Raw genomic sequence first — 18,386 nt, forward strand, 5'->3', positions numbered from 1 at the left:
CCTCCTGCAGAAGGTTGGGGTCCCCATGACTCTTCCCACTTGCCCATCCTCTTGGAAGAAGCTGGCACTGGCAACAGCATTAGCTCTGCTAAGTGGTAACCCAGTCTGATTGCAGGGACATTTATGGGGCCCAGTCCCTGCATGGTAGGGGAGGGAGACACCATGTTGGGGCTGGGCACTATCTGACCTTAATGTTTCCTCAGCATCTGCAGATAACCGGCTGGAAGAATGGACCACCAGCTTTACACAATCTTGTTCCCTTCTTCTCCCGCAAACAAAACAAGATGCCTCTTTGAACTCTGATTCATACTTTATAGCTAATGTAAACATTTCCTCGCGAGTCAGTGCCTCCTAATGGCGGTCATGCTTCTCCTTGTCCCTCTCCCCCCATTTAATGAAACTGATGAAGATTTATGAGTGGATTGAATAACATGCTTGGGTTTTGATATGTTGCCTCCTTGTGGGACTCTCCCTGCAGCCTTGTTCTGCTGCAAACTTCCTGGCTTTATAATGTAGCCTACTCCTGCCCAGCTGGGCTTCTTGTTCAGTTAGGCGTTGCTCTCTCTTCAGGTGCAGTCAGGTACCTGAATTGGGCCTTCAAGCCCCTATTAACCCCTTCAGGGCCTGTGTGGGCTACACCCCCTGTCATGTCATCTATCTAAAAAGTGTTCCTTTTCCTCAGGATTTAAGTGACTCGGATGTTATGAGGACAATAGCATGTTGCGACATCATGAAGTGGCTTTTTATACCCTGTAGGCCAAAGTTTAAAAATTGGGGGCAACCTGAACTGACCTTCCCCCAAAAAATTCCTCCTGCTGCTGTCGCTGGTGCACTTTCCTTGGTGATAACAATGGTGGGAGTGACAGTGTAGCTAGGGCTCAGGCAGCAGCTGGTGTTTGAACCACTATGTTGTCTAGCCCTGCTCACATCAAGACTGTCTTTGTGTAGATGGTGTCATCAGATGGAAAGAACAGCAGTGCAAAGTATTATTTCGGGAGTGCAAGCACCCTAGCTTCAGAAAGCAGAAGTTATGTAGCTGTTCCTCAACATTTCTCAATCCAGATTCAGTCAGCAATTAAAAAAGCCCTCTTTCCAATGTGTCTAGAGCTTTCCTGGCTAGCATGCATGGATAACCCTCTCCATAGCTAGAAACATGGCTTAAGAGTGCCAGGCTGGCACAGAATCTGATCTTCTGGGAAGCACACAATGACCTCACCAGTCTGTGCTGGGGGTCCTTTCCTACCATTCGGGGCCAGCCGATGACCTGAGGGTAGTGATGCTGAGAGCGTGAGAGCCATTTGCCAGTGTTTGTGTGCTGGCAGCACCACGAAGCACTGGGAAAAGTTGAGTCAGACATAGTTCACACTCAGTGCCTGTAGCGGGGTGGCCTGGCTTCCAGGCGCCCCAGGAAGCGATGAGCCAGAACAGCCGTCAGAGTGGGCGGAGCCACCGCGGCCTGTCCCCGCCCCCCCGGAAGTCAAGGGGCGGGACAGGAAGTATAAAGGCCAGGCCACAGCGCTCAGTAGCTCGCTGGCAGCGGGAGAGGACAGACGCTGATGCCCGAGCTCCCGCGGACCTGAGCCTGCCGAGAGCCCGGTACCCTGAGGAGGACTGGCCGAGCCTGCCGAGAGCCCGGTACCCTGAGGAGGACTGGCCGAGCCTGCCGAGAGCCTGGTACCCCGAGGAGCGGCCTGAGCTTCCCCCCGCCGAGGGCCCAGAGGGAGCGACAGACCTACCTGGTGCTCGGGGCACGGAGAGGCCATGATCTGTGACCCAGCAGACGGAACTCAGGAGGAGCAGGTACCCATGGAGGAGGAGATGGGAAGTGGCCCGGGGATAGCAGACCCCGAACCCATGTCAGTGTGTTGCGGTCAGGATCCCCACTGACTGCGCGGCAGACGGACTGCTGCGGATAGGGCCCCGGGCTGGAACACAGTGGAGTGGGTGGGCCTGTGTTCCCCCCTGCCACCCCGCACCGGGTGGCAGTCTCTCCTCCTCCTTGTCCAAGGGGCCTAGGCCCCTGACAGACTATCCGTTGGCTGCCCCGCCCTGACCTAGGGCCTGGGCTAACCCAAACTGACCCAGCCCCTGCTACAAGGCCTGGGCCGCTGACTGACTATTGGTGTGCTGCCCCGCCCTGACCCAGGGCCGGAGCTGTTAATTGTGTGCTCAGTCCCTGCTTAAGGGCCTGAGCTCTGAACTGTTAATGGTGTGCTTAGCCCCTACCCAAAGGTCGGGGCCCTAACTGTTATTCGCTTTGTAGCGGGGCGGCCCGGCTTTCAGGCGCCCCAGGAAGGGACGAGCCCCACCCCGGAACTACTACAGTGCCCTTTCAGAGCAAGGTGCCAAACCAAGGTGGGGCTCACACTCAGTGACCTTGGAGGAAATGGAGTCTCAATGCCTTTAATGACAGTTTAAAACAGTTCAGGCTGGGCTGTATATTTAGCATATCTTCCAAACAAATCCGGTGCCTTGTAAAAGGAGCTGAACTGAGAACAAATCTCTGTATCCACAGAACAGGAGCAGCACAAGCAGCAGCCCCTCATTCCCCTCTCAGGTTCAGTCTCCAAGGCCCATGCAGTCTTTGGCCCTTCTACTGAGCCTGCCAACAACAGGCCGCTTAGTGATGTCTTCTGTGACGCCCGTTTGGAACATGACAGAGACTCAAAATGACTTCACACAGGCCAGCAGTCATCCCTCAGGTGATAACATTTTTCAGTTACCACCAACATGAGCTGGACTTGAACTAGAGAACCCCTCGGGTCTAAATCCTCTATAATCACATTATCTGAGCCAGACAGTCAAACTAATTCAGAGATCTCCTACACCATAAGTCAGGGGAATCCAAGGCAATCATGGTTGGGAACCAGACGCTGCTGACCTCAGATCCTGGCACTGCACTGTTTTGCTGTGTGCCTTGGACAAGTCATTTGATTGCTCCGTGCCTCAGTTTCCCCAAGCTGAAAAGCAGGATAACACCTACTCCGCACATGAGGGGACTGTGAGGGTTAATTAGTTACTGTCTTTGAACATGTAAAGGCAGAAGTATGAACTAAGTGTTCTTAAGTTCTGAAGTGGCAGGGAGGAAACCAGGCAGAGGATAATGGAGAGGGAGCAGAGAGCGTTGCTGAGGGATGTAAAATAGAAAGAAGCACAAAGCTCTGTGGGGTGGTAGAAAAAGAAGGTGGCATCTCAAACAGCAGCGAGTGATGCATGGATTACTCTTACTGGTGAGCTGCTCTTAAACATGTGTTTTATATGCTTATCCCCATTTTGAAGTACATTTCAGATTTGTGAAGATTTTTCGCTTGCCACTCTTGTACTTTGGAATCTGAAATTTACCAGCAGGACTGGTGTGATGCAAGCAATGCCCAGGCAAACTGCTTCCACCTATATTGCCTGCTGTTAGTGGCCCCAATCAACTGAGTTACACTAGGGACAAGCTTAGCCCAGTGCACCTCAGCCCTGCCCTGGAGAAATCAGGCTACAGTTGCCCACAGCTGGAAAGTCATCCCAGGCCAACTCCAGTGAGCCAGAGGGGCAGGCAGATACCAGCTCCCAACTCAGGCGTTGCACATGCTGGTGAGTTTTAGGTTATTTTCTTAAATGGGTGAGTTGAAAAGACAGAGAAAATTGCTTACAATTCACCAGAATACAACAGATGGAGAATAGCACCACTTGGCAGGCCTCTCACACCATTTGCTGCTATTTCCTTAGAGCAGGCCCAGTGTATTCAGTGCCCATGGAATTTGTCATGAAGTTCACCACTTGCTGCAGAACCGTATTGCACAATCTTCATTTTATTTAAAAAATTATGTATTCTCCTTTGTGGTTGCAGGATGAACCTTGGAAATGTGAGCAGAGAGTAACTGATACAGCGATGGTCTCCTGAGTTTGCAGGGGGCCTGAAACAATAGCATCAAGAAGTGTAAATTGCATGATTCATCTTAGTCAGGGCTTCATGGACTCTGCAATTAAACAGCCAGGGAATTTGCCATCTTTTTCACGATACCATCGAAATTCAGCATCCCTACCATTTTTTTTTTCATCCAGGCCCTGACACTTTGTTTTCTGTCTCTGCCTACAACTGCTTCTTGTTCTCCAGTTTTCCCCACAAGGGGACATTAATTGGGTTTGAGTGCATGTTCTCTGCACTGTTCTTTCGAGCCAGGCATTTAGGGGTCAGGGAGATGGTTTTGGAGCTCATCTTGCAGCCAAGAAGCGGGACAGCCAGACGTGGAGGATGGCAAGCTGGGATTCCGACCTGGAGACCAGAGCAGCCACGATCTGGGAGTTGAATGAGCCACTGAAGCTGCTTACAAACTCCCTCTGTCCTTGGTATGCATAAGGGTGGAAGATGCTTCTAAGCCAAGGCTTACAGACAAATTCTCAGGAACCAGGCCTCAGGCATAGTGGAAAAAAAACATCATTAGAAATAATCCCTGTCAAATTTTACATCAATGAGTATTTTTAATTGAGCTATAGCTGTGTTGTTTGTGTAGGGTGGGTGGATGGATGGAAATGACCGGTGTTTCTTGGCAATCTAAATTGAAATTAACCAAGTCAGGTTTGCAAAAGCTGGGAGAGCAAGCAGCTATGGAGACATCTTCTCTAGAGATGAGAGGAACTTTCATCCTCCAGCAGCCATTTGGTCCTTGGCCTCTGTGCTGAGGAAGATAGCCAGCTGTTTTTTGTGCTGGGATGTTGGTTCCCCTAGGAACTAGGTTTAGATTGTGTGTAAATATTTTATTTCTTACTATTTTAAATAGAAACTCCCCAGCTCAACTGAGCACAGCTTTGAAGAGTTTATAAAATCATTAGCCCTGGTGCTGCAGAACATTGCACAATCACCTCACCCTGCTCTGCTCTCCTAGCAGGCATTCATCTCTTTCACAGCAGAGAAAGTACCAGCCAACAATAGGATTCAATACACAAAGAGGGAGGTGACTCTGCAGGCAGATTTAAATTAGTTCTTCAGCCAGGGAGACAGAATGATGCACAGTCACTAAAACAACTAATGGTGGAACACACCCTCCTTGATCAACAAGTCATAAAGTAGAAGCAAGGTCAGATAACTAGTGATTGTCCTACCTCTCCCATATTGTGCCTTTTGTCTACAGTTCTTGCTTGTGTCTTGTCTGAACTTGGATTGTAAGCTCTTTGAGACAGGGAATTTGTCTTTGGTATCGAGAAGTATCTTGTGGCCATATGGATGCTTACTTATAAAATGCCACCCTTCAAAAACAAACAAAAATGCAGCAATGGCCCCAAACACTGCACTAACATTATTGAAGGGTGGAGTGTTCGGGGGCATTACTGGAGTGTTTGGGGCTACTTAAACTCGATTAATGTTTGGAAAAAAAGGTTCCAAAAATCAGAAGTTAGAAATACATCTTTTTATTGCTTCATGGAATATGGATGAAGTGCTGTTGCTAGCTCTCTCAGCTGTATTGACTGCATTCTGGCAGATTTTCTCAAAGTGCCTACAGTATCATACTGGCACTTTGTTATTGTTGTACATAAACCTAAATAAATAGTGGAAACAAAAGAACAAGCAAGTATCAGTACAAGGACCCAATTCTGCTTCCATTTAAATCAACAGGAATTTTATTAATAACTTCAGTGAGAGCAAGATCTGGCTCACTTAGGGCTGAGGCCTGCTGAATGTCCTTCAATAGGAAGGGGGGCTGAGCTCTACAAAGATTTGCATGATTAGGATCTAACTTTGCAAGTATTCTCCCAGGATCAATATGATTACTCTTCTGAGTAACAGCTGAACAGGAGGGAAGGTACTGTGAAAACTAGCAATTGACAATCAAATCCATAGGTTCATTTTTTTTTTTTTTAAAGTCCAATATTGGGAAAGAAAAACACTGTTGTCTGTATCCAGTTTTGCAGATCCACGACTCTTTCTATAAAGCTCAATACCTAAATTTGTGAGAATGCCCCCAAACTCCAATCAGGATAATGATGTCCCTAGCCAGTTTGCCAGAAGCTGGGAATGGGGCAACAGGGAATGGATCACTTGATGATTACCTGTTCTGTTCATTGCCTCTGGGGTACCTGGCACTGGCCACTGTCAGAAGACAGGATAGTGGGTTAGATGACCTTTGGTCTGACCCAGTATGGCCGTTTTTGTGTCCCATTGCGCCACATGCTGCACATGCATGAGCACACACATACATGTACACACACAGACAGAGAGGAAAATATGGTCCAGTCCCCATTCAGTCATTCCAAAATCAAGCAAATAAGCGATCTTGATGTTATCTTCTGGTGACGATTATTTGAATCGTTTACAGTTACAGTTTGAAGCAAAAATTTTCTAAAATGCATTGTAATCAGTTTTTTGATGGGGGAAGAGGGTGGGTTAGGATTGTAAAAACAACCAGAAACATATAAAAGACTCAAGTAAGGTCTAGTACTCCCAGTGGCTGATGAGTGGCTAATGTGGGGACAATCACAAGAACTGTTATAAGTTATTACTCTTATTCAAACAAACAAAAACACACACAAAGCCTACACATGCTTAATCTTCAAATTTTTATTTTGAACAAAATTTTCTTAATCCACAATATCAGATCAAATCAGTTCATCCATTTCACCTCAGAGACATTTTCTGACCTACTAATTTTCCAGATACAAGAAAAGATCTTAAAACCTTGAAGTTGCTTCAGTAGAAATTAAAGACTGTTTGAGGTCACCAGTTGGCAGAGGTGGGGAAAGAGGAAGGTCTGTTCTGAAATGATAAAAACACTGGAGGAAAACAAACTGAGTATTATAGCAATAATGATCATCTGCTCTAATCAGTACCACATTTCAGAGTCTTGGGGCCGAATTACATCAGTGTAAGTTTTAATCCATGTTTACAGAGGTAGAAGAGAATACAGTACAAATGTGCAGTTTTGGTCCAAAATGTTTTAGTATAAACGAGGCTCCTTCTTACCCAATGTATTTGGCCCTTGATCTGTGTCATATCTGCTGGCTTTCCTGACCCAAACAAGTTTTTACTTCTGCAGAACCAATAAAGCTATGGAAGAGGGAGCCTGCCTCACTCATCATCAACAGAGCACTTAGAATTATGATTGTGGAAGTTTTATCAATGATGAATAGGAAAGACATAGAAAAAGCACAGCTGGATTTTCAAAACCCATGTATAGTTTGTAGAGTTGCCAGTTAGAAGAACTTTTTGACTGGAAACTGAATCAGCAACACAGACCATGAAACACAGAATATCATTGTTACAGAGTCACCATAAAAATCACACGTTAAATGAAAACAAAAGGTAGTTCAGAAAAACAGATCATGGGAACATTTTTTTTTTAAATACAGGTATATAAAACCCTTTTTAAGACTCAAATTGGTTAAATAATAATGAGAGGACTTAAAATTGCATTTGAAAAAAAAAATCATCCTTACTAGATTAGAAACCTGTTTTAGGGCCAATCCAAAGCCAATTAAAATTAATGGGTGTCTTTCCCGTGTAAGGTTCTGAGCCTGCCCAGAGACTTGATGTCATTGCAAGAATGTCAGCTTCATTCAACTGAGCACTGAAGTGAACAGAAGTTCAGGGCACTCACCAACCCCTATGAGGAGCTCAGCTTATGGCTGGTCTGGGCCCCTAAAGCAGAGCATTTACACACTCCCAGCCCAGCTATTGGGGCCCAACCTTATTCCTATTGCCATTAATAGCCAAAGTTCCATCAACTTCTGTGCAAGTTCTGGTTATCAGGCATTTCTCCTAATACCAAATGCTGAGCCCACAGCTGGACAGGTAAGGGACTGAGGATATTATTTTACAATTCTTTTTAAAATTACAAGTATCTTTCATTTTAAATTCTACACATACCTGATGATTGACTGGGATCTTATACTTGCTTACTTAGATATATCGTAAAGATATTTAGGTTCAAAATGTAGGGCTTGTTATTTTAAGAAGTTTCACTAACTCTCAAAATCTAACTTGAACCAAACCATTTGCATGAAGTGAAAATAATTAGGGGGGTTGGTTTTTTAAATGTGAATGTTCCCTTGCTCTGTTGGAAGCCCAAACGCAATAGAATTGCCCAAGTTACAGGAGACAGAATGAAGCTGGCAGGTCTAGCCTTCCCGTTCAATCTGTGTGAACTGCAAATTAAAGTCAATAAAAACAGCAGGAATGGTTAGTTAGATTTTGAAATTCTTAAAAGATTTGTAAGTTGTTATGATTAGTAACATACATAAGGACATTTAAAAAAAAAGATTCTTTGCTTCTTCATAGTATCCTTTGTGTATTTCACAAAAGGTTCTCAGACTTCCATATTATATTTCCCCCTGTCTTGCTTTGCAAGTTTCTGATGCAAAAAAGGAGGAAGGAGATTATGAATTGGAGGATATGATGAGGCAAAGTAGCTCCAGTTCATGTCATAGTGAAAAACAGCAGAGCCAATCACATTGGTCTACATTTCAACCCCATTTTATGTACAGAATTTAAAAGTAACAGGAACAACAATTCATACAGGTTTTACACCTACTGATCTCACTTGTCTTGTCCCTGGGGCACCTGTTTTGGCTAGTGAGTCTGTACGAACACACAGGGCCAACTGGAGTCTACTCTCATTTACACCTGCACAATCCCAATGGCTTTAATGAAATTGCGAAGGCCGAACTGAGGAGAGATACTGGCACTAAAAGTTTAAAGTGTGATTATGGTGACACCAAAGACAGAAAATGCACAGCTGGATTTTCAGACCCAGTGTGTGTTTTGCTGACACTTAGAACAATCATATTTTGATTTGTAAATAGAGCCAATCACATTAGGGAATTGCTAGGTAAAAATGACCTCATGGTGTTCCATCTTAATTGTGTCTCAGTCAGATTTCCAAATGGTTGAAGAGCACAGGCAGATTTGGAAAGATGAAGGAAAACTCCACCAGCACCCTTCCCTTCTCTCCTCCATTGATTAAGGAAATTAAATTACAATCACAGCAGCAATTCACAGTTTTGGTAAATGTGCAAAATCACAGATTTCCCATTTCCATAAACATTTAGTGCAAATTCCTGTGGTTAAACAGGAGGGGCTGGGAGTATAGAGATGAAAAAAAGACCAATTCACACGACTTCAATTAATCACAGTGAATAAGTATTCATCTTAACCCAAGGAGAAAAATCCCTTCCTTCGGGCTCAAGCACACATTCAAGTAGGAGAAAAATAGTACATTTAATAAAATGCACATAACTTCAAAGGCCATGCATCTGGATATGGCACTAAAGTCTGCAGCAGTCCCATGCAGGGGATAGTTGCTTTGAAAGGTGGGAATAACACCATTAATAAGAAAGCCACTAGTTTCTGTTCCTTCACTCCTTGGTTCTGGATGCCAAGGAGCAGTAAAGGATGGCCTGTTACAATGGTAGGGTCTAATGCAAGCAAGCTATCTTTGGGTCCCCCTTAGACACAGAGATTGTCTCACAGTGCCTGCTAAAGAGGAAATGTCAGGCTACAAGTTGCACTCAAATTAATTCTGCTATTGGGATTACACTGTGAGTTGGTGAGGGCATGAGGCCCTCCAAAAGGGCACCTCATTTCTTCCCTGTAGTCATTTTCCTGAAGGGAGGTCCTGGCAGAGAACTAAAGGAAGAGGTGAAAACGCACTGAATTTGGAGTGGGGGACTGTGTGGATGAATCAGAGTCATTGTGGACCAGGCATCATTGTATGTTGTTAAAAGAGACAAGACTTGTTTCCGAGTTGCCTCGCAATACCTCCCACTGTGTCTCACCCAGCACTTGCTTCCCCTGTTGATTGACAGTGGCCATATAGCTCCCCCTTCCCCTCGTGACATAGCACAGGGTGAGTTGCAGCAGACATGCCTCACCACAGCTTGCCCACAGCTACACCACTGGTCTCCATGAAGACAGGGACCAAACAGCCTGCAGTCTCAACACAGCAAAGATAACAGATGGCAGGCAGATATCAGACCTGAGCCAGAGACTTCTACTTTTCCATAGGAAACATGGCTCAGGATCAATTCACCTGGAATCTCCTGAGGGAGTCATCTCACCAGCCCCTGCACCCTCTTTAAACAGGATAAAAGTCCCAGCACAGAATGTGTGACATATCCTTAGGAAACCAAGAATCACATTTCTGTAGCAAATACGATTAAAGTGCATTCATATGGCAGAAAAACACTCAGTCCCTCCTAGAGTAGTAGTGTGGAAAATGCCAGTAATAAAGGTTTGTCTTTCCTGAGGGAGGAACATCTGGCAGCCTCTTGAATGCCAGCTGTACGGGGACAGTCCCTTTAATTACTGCAGTGTCAGCAGCTACTAGTTTCCTGAGTTTAAATATTGATTTCAGTTCTGTACCAAAAAAATCTCCCAAGTCAGCTCGCCTCAATTCAGAAAGCACTGTGGTCTTTGTGGGACCAAGGGAAGGAAGATACCATGTATCACAGGGCGAGAGAGGAGTTACTGATCAGTTCATAGTTGCACTGTGGTCAGGATCTCCTGTAAATGGATGAAACCCCAGTGCTGGCACATTTTTCTGTCTGTTTCTGTAGAGAGTTACAGAGCTGGACAAACACCAAACTTCTCAACTCAGCTCCTAGCCAACACAGCAACAAGGACACATGGAAGAGGGGAAGAGGAGACTTGGACAGCGTGTCCATCCTGCAGCATGGAGCATTCCTGTTGCATCTGGAGAGCTCTTAATAGCTATGGAGTGTGATGTCCATACTGGAGTTTCCACTAGCACCTGGAGAAAGTAATTGCTTCAACACAGGGCATCCACATTGTGGAGTCAGGAGAGATGTGTCTCAGACATGGTAGACCTCCTCCTCTTCCATGGCATGGTTGACTTCCCCTTGAAGTTGTCTGAAGGTGGTACGCCTCAGGATCTCCCAGCCACGGTGGGAACTGCTCTGGGATGTGCTCCGGGACACTGAAGGAGCAACTGGTGCTAGGTTCTTCTTGTAGGGGAACTCCCCATCCAGCTTCTCTGAGTGTTTGTCAAAGTCCTCCTTATCCTGGGTCTTAAACGCTTCTGTGTAACGATGCATCTTTTGCTTGTTGGGATCGACCCTGTCTTCTACCCTGTAGAAAGGTGAGAAGAAGTTGAATACACCAGAAACATCCCAGCTTCTCAACTATCACTAGCAACTCCACCAAGCAGCGTTCTCCCAACACCACATCCAGCACAAGGCTTAACACATCCATGGGGGAACTAGTCACAAGTAGAGCTCCTTTAGCTTCCTCCTCTTTATACACACACACTATTGAAGGAGACCCACCACCTCCACTGGCTTCTATCCATTCTCCCCACTGTCCCAAAACCTTCACTGGCATTGTTTCCTTCCCGCTCTCCAGTTCTCTATCCCCTTCACTGATTTCCTAACCACATCTTCCCCTTCCCCTTTAACCAACTGCAAATTCTTGGTGGACTTGCTCCACTTGACCACACATCTACTTCCTCTTCCCAACTGCTAGTTCGTCTCTTCTGATCTTGATAATCTGCCCTTCCCTGTGATTCTCCAAGTTGAGTCCCCGGGAAAGACACCCTTTCCACTGTGCTGCACTTTGCACCTGAAGCTCACCCCTTCTGATCCACTTCCCCTCTTTTGTTCCACCCAGGAACCTTCCTTCTCTGCTTAGCTCACTGCTGTCTCTCTGAGGGTAGTGCTCTGCCATGCTGTGTGTTGGTAACAGGCACACGGTAGGACTGCACACACGATTGGAGTGTGTCAGCACCATTCTCCCCTTGAGGGGACCACCTGGGAGGTGTGGTGTACATGTGTGGGCATGTGCAGGGGAAGGGATGGGTGGGTGGGCTACACAGCACTCTCAGCTGTAAGCTGTTGCCCATCAGTGACACTGTATAGCTAAGCTGCTCATTGTCTCCAGCAGGCTTGACATCCACAAGCATCCATCTGCTGAAACCTGCTGAGAGCCCCATTGTATAGTGCAATGGCTCCCCCTTGGGGCCTGATCCACAAAACACAGACAGGATAAATCCAGACATTGGTCTTATTCTCCTCTCACAGTGGTAAGAATCAGGAATAAAACCAGAGAAGTGAGAGGAGAATCAGGCCTGAAGTTATCCAAATCAGAAGAAATAAGTTATATTGAAACCCTAGTACAGGACTTAAACCAAAATTCTGGATCAAAACAACTTCAAACTTTGAGGGTGGTTGTTGGAATTTGGTCCAAATTTTGTGTCTTGGGTCCACTCCCTGCTGAATACATTCTACTTTGGAAACACACGACATAGAATCATAGAATATTAGGGCTGGAAGAGACCTCAGAAGATCATCTAGTCCAATCCCCTGCTCAAACCAGGACCAATTCCCAACTAAATCATACCAGCCACGGCTTTCTCAAGCCAGACCTTAAAAACCTCTAAGGATGGAGATTTAACAACCTCCCTAGGTAATCCATTCCAGTGATTCACCACCCTTCTACTAAATAGTGTTTCCTAACATCCAACTTAGACCTCCCCCACTTCAACTTGAGACCATTGCTTCTTGTTCTGTCATCTGTCACCACTGAGAACAGCCTAGCTCCATCCTCTTTGGAACCCCCCTTCAGGTAGTTGAAGGCTGCTATCAAATCCCCCCTCACTCTTCTCTTCTTCAGACTAAATAACCCCAGTTCCTTCATCCTCTCCTCATAAGTCATGTGCCCCAGCCCCCTAATCATTTTCGTTGTCCTCTGCTGGACTCTCTTCAATTTGTCCACATCCCTTCCAAAGTGGGGGGACCAAAACTGGACACAATGCTGCAGGTGTGGCCTCACCAGTGCCAAATAGAGGGGAATAATCACTTCCCTCGATCTGCTGGCAATGCTCCTACTAATACATCCCAGTATGTCGCTGGCCTTCTCATATCCAGCTTCTCGTCCACTGTTATCCCCAGGTCTTTTTCTGCAGAACTGCTGCTTAGCCAGTCCAACATAGTAACTTGACACTGTGGGGCTCATGTTAGACCCCAGGGTCCTGTCCAAATGCCCCTTTCTATTATTCTTGTCTTGTTTTGGAAGTATTTGAGTGCATTTCAGTGCTGGTGAAAGCTACTAGGCTGACACGCCCAGAGACTGAAGCCTTCTGCTTATCTAATGCAGGGGTTCTCAACCTTTTTCTTTTTGAGGCCTCCCCAAACATGCTATAAAAACTCCACAGCCCACCTGTGCCACAATAACTGGTTTTCCGCATACAAAATCCAGGGCCAGCATTAAGGGGTAGCAAGCAGGGCAATTGCCCTGGTCCCCACGCCACAAGAGGCATTCTGAAGCTAAGTTGCTCAGGCTTCTGCTTCAGCCCCAGATGGCAGGATTCAGTGCCCCAGGCTTCAGCCCCATGCAGTGGGACTTCGGCTTTTTTTGCCCTGGGCCCCAGCAAGTCTAACACTGGTCTTGCTTGGTGGACCCCCTGAAACCTGCTCGCGGTCCCTCAGAAGCCCCGGACCTCTGGTTGAGAACCACTGATCTAATGCACAGGGAAAAGCCTCCCCAGCCACACACAACAACCCAACAAATGCTCTGCATACTTGGTAGTATGTGGGAGAAAAAGAAGAATTAAGGCTCTGTAGCCCACTCAGGGCGTGGGCCTCTCTGTTGAGATTGCCAGGTAGGAAAGTGGCTTCTGAGATATGAGCATCTATCTATGAAGAGCTGGACTGAACATATCAACTCATTTCACATAGAGTGGCACTTGAAGTACCTCTAATGGGATCAATGCTTAGCCAGCTCTGTCCTAAACCAGGTTGGAATCTGTATGGCGGAATGGCTTCATGGACCATTCCCTGAGCCACTGGAGCCAGCTAGTCCCAATCTCATTCCTTGCATTGTTACGCTGTCCCCTTCTCTTTCTCTGTGCTGCACACTTACGTGCAGTTCTCTCACAGGTGGGTGTATCCTAAAATCATAGAAGATTAGGGTTGGAAGAGGTCATCTCATCCAATCCCCTGCTACAGCTGGTCAGAACATTTTAGTCAAACCACCTTTTCACCGAAAAATGCTGTTTTGATTAAAATGATTTTTTTTTTTTTGCAAAGTCCTATTGATTTCCACAACACATCATTTTTGGGGGGAAAAATTGAAATCTGTTTTTGTGAACATGTCCAAGTGTACCATTTTGACATTCCAGGGATGAAAACTTTCAATTTTTCATGTTGAAATTACTTTTTGTTTTTAAATTTACTGTATTTTATATCAAAAATAATGAAGGGGTCAACATTTAAGCAAAACACTTCAAATTTATCAAAACAAATTGTTTCAATTGATCTGAAATGAATGTTTTTTGAAATTTCATTTAGTGAAAAATGTCAAAATTTGGGGGTTTGGTTCTGATTCAGTTTGAACATTTTTTTGAAATCTTGAAACTTTTCAGAGGATGGAAGATCCATTTTCTGACCATCTCTAGTGTGTACACACATACACATCCACAAAGAACATATCGGAGAGGGAGACTCACCTAAGGTACCACCGGTCCCCCAGTCCATACTCCCGTCCACAAATCCCAGAGCGAGGCCAGAGGCATCGTGGAAGTTTCCGTTCCAGCATGACAGTAGTGGCAACAACCTGCCCAAATAAAAATGAGGGAGAGGAAAGTAAAAAAAAACCAAGCCCAAAGCACTATCTGAAAAACCTCACTTTGAAAATCATTGACAACACCTCCATGAGCAGAGTTTAGAGGTACTGAAGGAAAGAGAGGCAGCACTTCTATACTGTCTACTGAAGGGTTGCTCACTATTTTTGCTTTAATTTCACCAAGAGTTGAGCAAACCATGGACCATCTTCAAACAACAGAAAACTGAATGTTCTTCCTCCTTACACATGGTGGCAGGGAATAAGCCAGTCAGTGAACAAGTCTATAGGAGATACCACTGTGGTTATGCAAATATTACAGCCATGAGCAGGGTAATGTCCAGTTACCATCAGGAACCCAATACCCTGCAACATCAGGAAAGTCAACCATTAAACTTCCTGGTCTGTCTTGGAAAGGCAGGAGGTAGCAGAGAAAGGTATAACATGATCCAATGGCTGGAAATTTAAGTGAAACGAATTCAGACTGGAAATAAGATGTACATTTTTAATAGGGAGAGTAATTAACCATCGTAACGATTTATCAAGGGTCATGGTGAATTCTCCATCACTCACAATTTTTAAATCAAGATTGGATTTTTTCCCCCTAAAGGATCTGCTTTAGGAATTATTTAGGGGAAGTTCTATGGCCTGTGTTCTACAGGAGGTCAGACTAGAGGATCACAATGTCCCTTCTGGCCTTGGAATCTGTGAACCTATGAGGCGTGTCAGTGAGTGAGGAATATAAAGGGGTTGGGATGGACAAGAGAGGACAAACAGGTTTCTGAATGGTGGTTTGAAATGATATGGAGGTGTGGATAGAGCGCAAAGAGACAGAAAGGCTGGTCCAGATGTCAAGAGCTACAGAGGAGAAGGCTCTCACACCGAGAGTACCCATACTATGTGAAGGGACGGAAAAGATGGTGCTTGATATGCAGAGGGAATGAGACAGGAGACAGACAGGCTGGAGCAGACCTATCAAGGTGGTGGTGAGTTAAACTGGATCTTGAAATAAATGGGAGGCCAAGCCCATGGAGCTGTGTAAGGATGAGGGTGATGTGGCCATGCTTCTTTGCACTGCAGGAGCGATTAGCTGCACCTATCAGCACTTCTACCAGGGACAACTCTCTTCATTCTGTATTGGAAAGATTTCTCCATTGCCTGGCCTAACACGACAGAGCCCTCACCTGTGCTCTCCAAAGTTCATCCCGCTCGTGGGCCACGCGCCAGTGGGTGTCGCCCATCATGGCGATGAGCAGGTTGAGCATGAGGAGGGTGGCGATGACGGCAAAGGCAAAGTACACTACACTGTACATGAAGGGCAGGTCCACGCTGTAGTTGGCAGGCCCATCAATGATGGTGAGGAAGAGCTCAAAGGTGGTAAACAGAGACATGGGATAGCTGTAGAACTGGCCCAGCTCTGTGGGGTTCTCTGTCTGGAAGATTATGTAAAAGGCTGGAGGGGCACAAGGAAAGGTAGAGAGAGAAAGTTACAATAGGAATAATGCCCTGTGGTCAGCAACAGAGAATCTGAGGGATGGGATCAGAATGGGGATTATTGGAGTGTAAGATCTTCTGGACAGGGACTATGTCTATCTATGTGTGCAACTCCCCTCATGATGGGAGCTAATTCCTGACTGGGGCCTTTGGGCTTTACAATAATATAAGCAATTAATAATAAACAAGCTGTGACATAGCAGAAGGCCATGCTGGGGAAAGTTCTAGCATCATTTCCACAGAAATATACTCCTGAGGAAATTCGGCACCAAAAAACATTAAAAATTCTGTGCCAAAAAAATAAAAACTCTGTGCACAATATTTTAAAAGTCTGCAAATTGTATTTGTCCACAAATAAGTGTGGAGGCTCCAGCATGGCAGTAGGGAGGACAGGCCACTGGCTGCACAGAGGCGGGAAATCACCCTGCAACTCCCACCACCCCCAGGACATGGACTTGGTGCTGAGGCTGCACCGGACCCTGATACAACGCAAGGGACGGACCTGCCCTAGAAACACCACGGGGCCCTGCCCCTCCACACCAGGCGCATCAGATGGGGGCAGGCAGGCTCAGCCCACCAGGATCCAAGTGTGGAGGGGCTTACTGTGGAGGAATCCAGGTGCAGGGTGGGAGGGTTCTGTGTGGGGCAACCTGGATGTAGGGGGATCTGGATGCACAGGAGCTCGTGCGGAGGAGCGGGGGAGGGGAGGATGTTCTGGGTGCAGGGGGGGATCCAGGTAAAGTTGGTTGGAGCTTGAGAGGGGGGTTGGGTGCTGGGGGAGTGCGGCTTGGTGGGGTGGGGGTCTGGGTGCAGCTTGTTGGAGCTCAGTGGGATGGGGATCCAGGTGTGTGTAGGGGGGCTCATCAGGATGGTCCAGGTGCATGGGGGGTGAGGCTCATTGGGGAGGGGGTTTAAGTGCAGGGGGACTCAGCAGGGGGTGGTCTGGGTACACAGGTGGGAGTCTGGATGCAGGGGGGTGGGGCTCAGCAGGGAGGGTCCAGATGCAGGCAGGTGGGGCTTGGCAAGGGGGATCCAGGTGTGAGGGGGTTGGTGAGGCATGGTTTTGGTGTGGGGGTGGGGGTCCGTTTTCAAGGAGGAGGGGTCCAGATGCACGGGGAGCTAGGTTCCGGGGGTGAGGCTCAGCGAGGGGGTCTGAGTTTGGGGGCCCCCAAATGCACAGGTGTTGGGCGGACAGGGGAGCAGCTCTCCATAGTGACCCCTCCCCTGGTGGCTGAGGAGTGATGGAGGCAGGAAGCGGGGGGTGGGGAGGGGTGGGAGGGGGCACAGCTGTGGGAGGTTTCTTGGGGTGGGTCTTACCCCGCTCTGGCCCCGGTTGCTCCATGCAGGGAAAATACGCTCCTCCCCCACCCTCAGCCCAGCTGGGACTAGCAGCTGATCCTAGTGCAGGATAGGAATCCCTGGTCAGGGTGTCCCGAGAGCTAGGTGTGGGAGGGTGGGGCTTGATGGGAATGTGGGGTCCAGGTGCTGGAGGGCTTCAGATGCACAAGGTGAGGCTCAGCAGAGGGTCTGGATATAGGGAGTCTCGCTATAGAAGCACGGGGGTTGGACGGATGGGGAGTGGGTCTGACCTGGCACCAGCTGGGGTGTCCCTAGCCCCGACCCCCCACAGTGATTTACCTCTCTGCTGGTTGCTCCAGACACATGAAACAATGTGCCTGTGCTGCTAGGGAGGGGCGCACGGCCACGCTTGCATTTTCCCTTTGCTTCCCCATCAGAAAGTCATTTTTCTGCCCGAAAGCAAAGAAATCTATGGCAGATATTAATTCTGCATGCAAGCAGTGGTGCAGAATTCCCCCAGGAGTAGAAATAGAAGCCATGTGTTGTCACAGCCCTAGCTGGCTCTCTCACAGACAGCAAGGTGATGCTAGGCTGAATTACCCAGATAAGACATGGCGAGACAGCAGAGGGAACACAGCCTGGTTTACAAATTATGGTCTCACCTGATGAAAAGCCAAGTATCACCACCGCCATGAGCCAACAGAAGCGCATGAGGTCTCCAAATATCATCTGCAGAGCAAGGAGACAGGTATAGATGCCATGAGACCCGACTCTCCCACCAAGCCAAGGACTTTTCCCCCTTCTCACTGTGTGATACTAAATATATCTCATGTTACAAGTATGTTGAAGAAAGGAGCATCAGAAAGCCCTTATGGCTAACACCTGTGTCCAGTGGAAAAGGCATGCATCTTTCCCCTATGGGCAAGACCTGAGTTCTTCCTGTCACAGAAAAGACCTCATTTCCATGTTTAATATAAATCCTGTTGGAGGAAGTCTGGTCTTCTGGTTTCCCCTGTCTGGATTTGTGTACTGGGATCAG

The 18,386-nt window shown here is 47.0% G+C and overlaps 1 protein-coding gene across 1 annotated transcript in view; it reads right to left on the reverse strand.

The window, feature by feature from the left end:
* Positions 1-6,533: 6,533 nt before the first annotated feature.
* Positions 6,534-18,386, reverse strand: part of LOC117885324 (transient receptor potential cation channel subfamily V member 6-like) — a 44,223-nt gene continuing 32,370 nt past the window's right edge. Inside the window, exons 12-15 of the mRNA XM_034786605.1 lie at positions 18,010-18,076; positions 15,739-16,007; positions 14,442-14,548; positions 6,534-11,068 (exon numbers count right to left, since the gene is read on the reverse strand). Coding sequence (XP_034642496.1) covers positions 10,792-11,068; positions 14,442-14,548; positions 15,739-16,007; positions 18,010-18,076 — 720 coding nt within the window. The 3' untranslated portion in view covers positions 6,534-10,791. The remainder of the gene's footprint in view (positions 11,069-14,441; positions 14,549-15,738; positions 16,008-18,009; positions 18,077-18,386) is intronic.

The sequence above is a fragment of the Trachemys scripta genome, chromosome 1 (assembly GCF_013100865.1).
Source record: "Trachemys scripta elegans isolate TJP31775 chromosome 1, CAS_Tse_1.0, whole genome shotgun sequence".
NCBI lineage: Eukaryota > Metazoa > Chordata > Testudines > Emydidae > Trachemys > Trachemys scripta.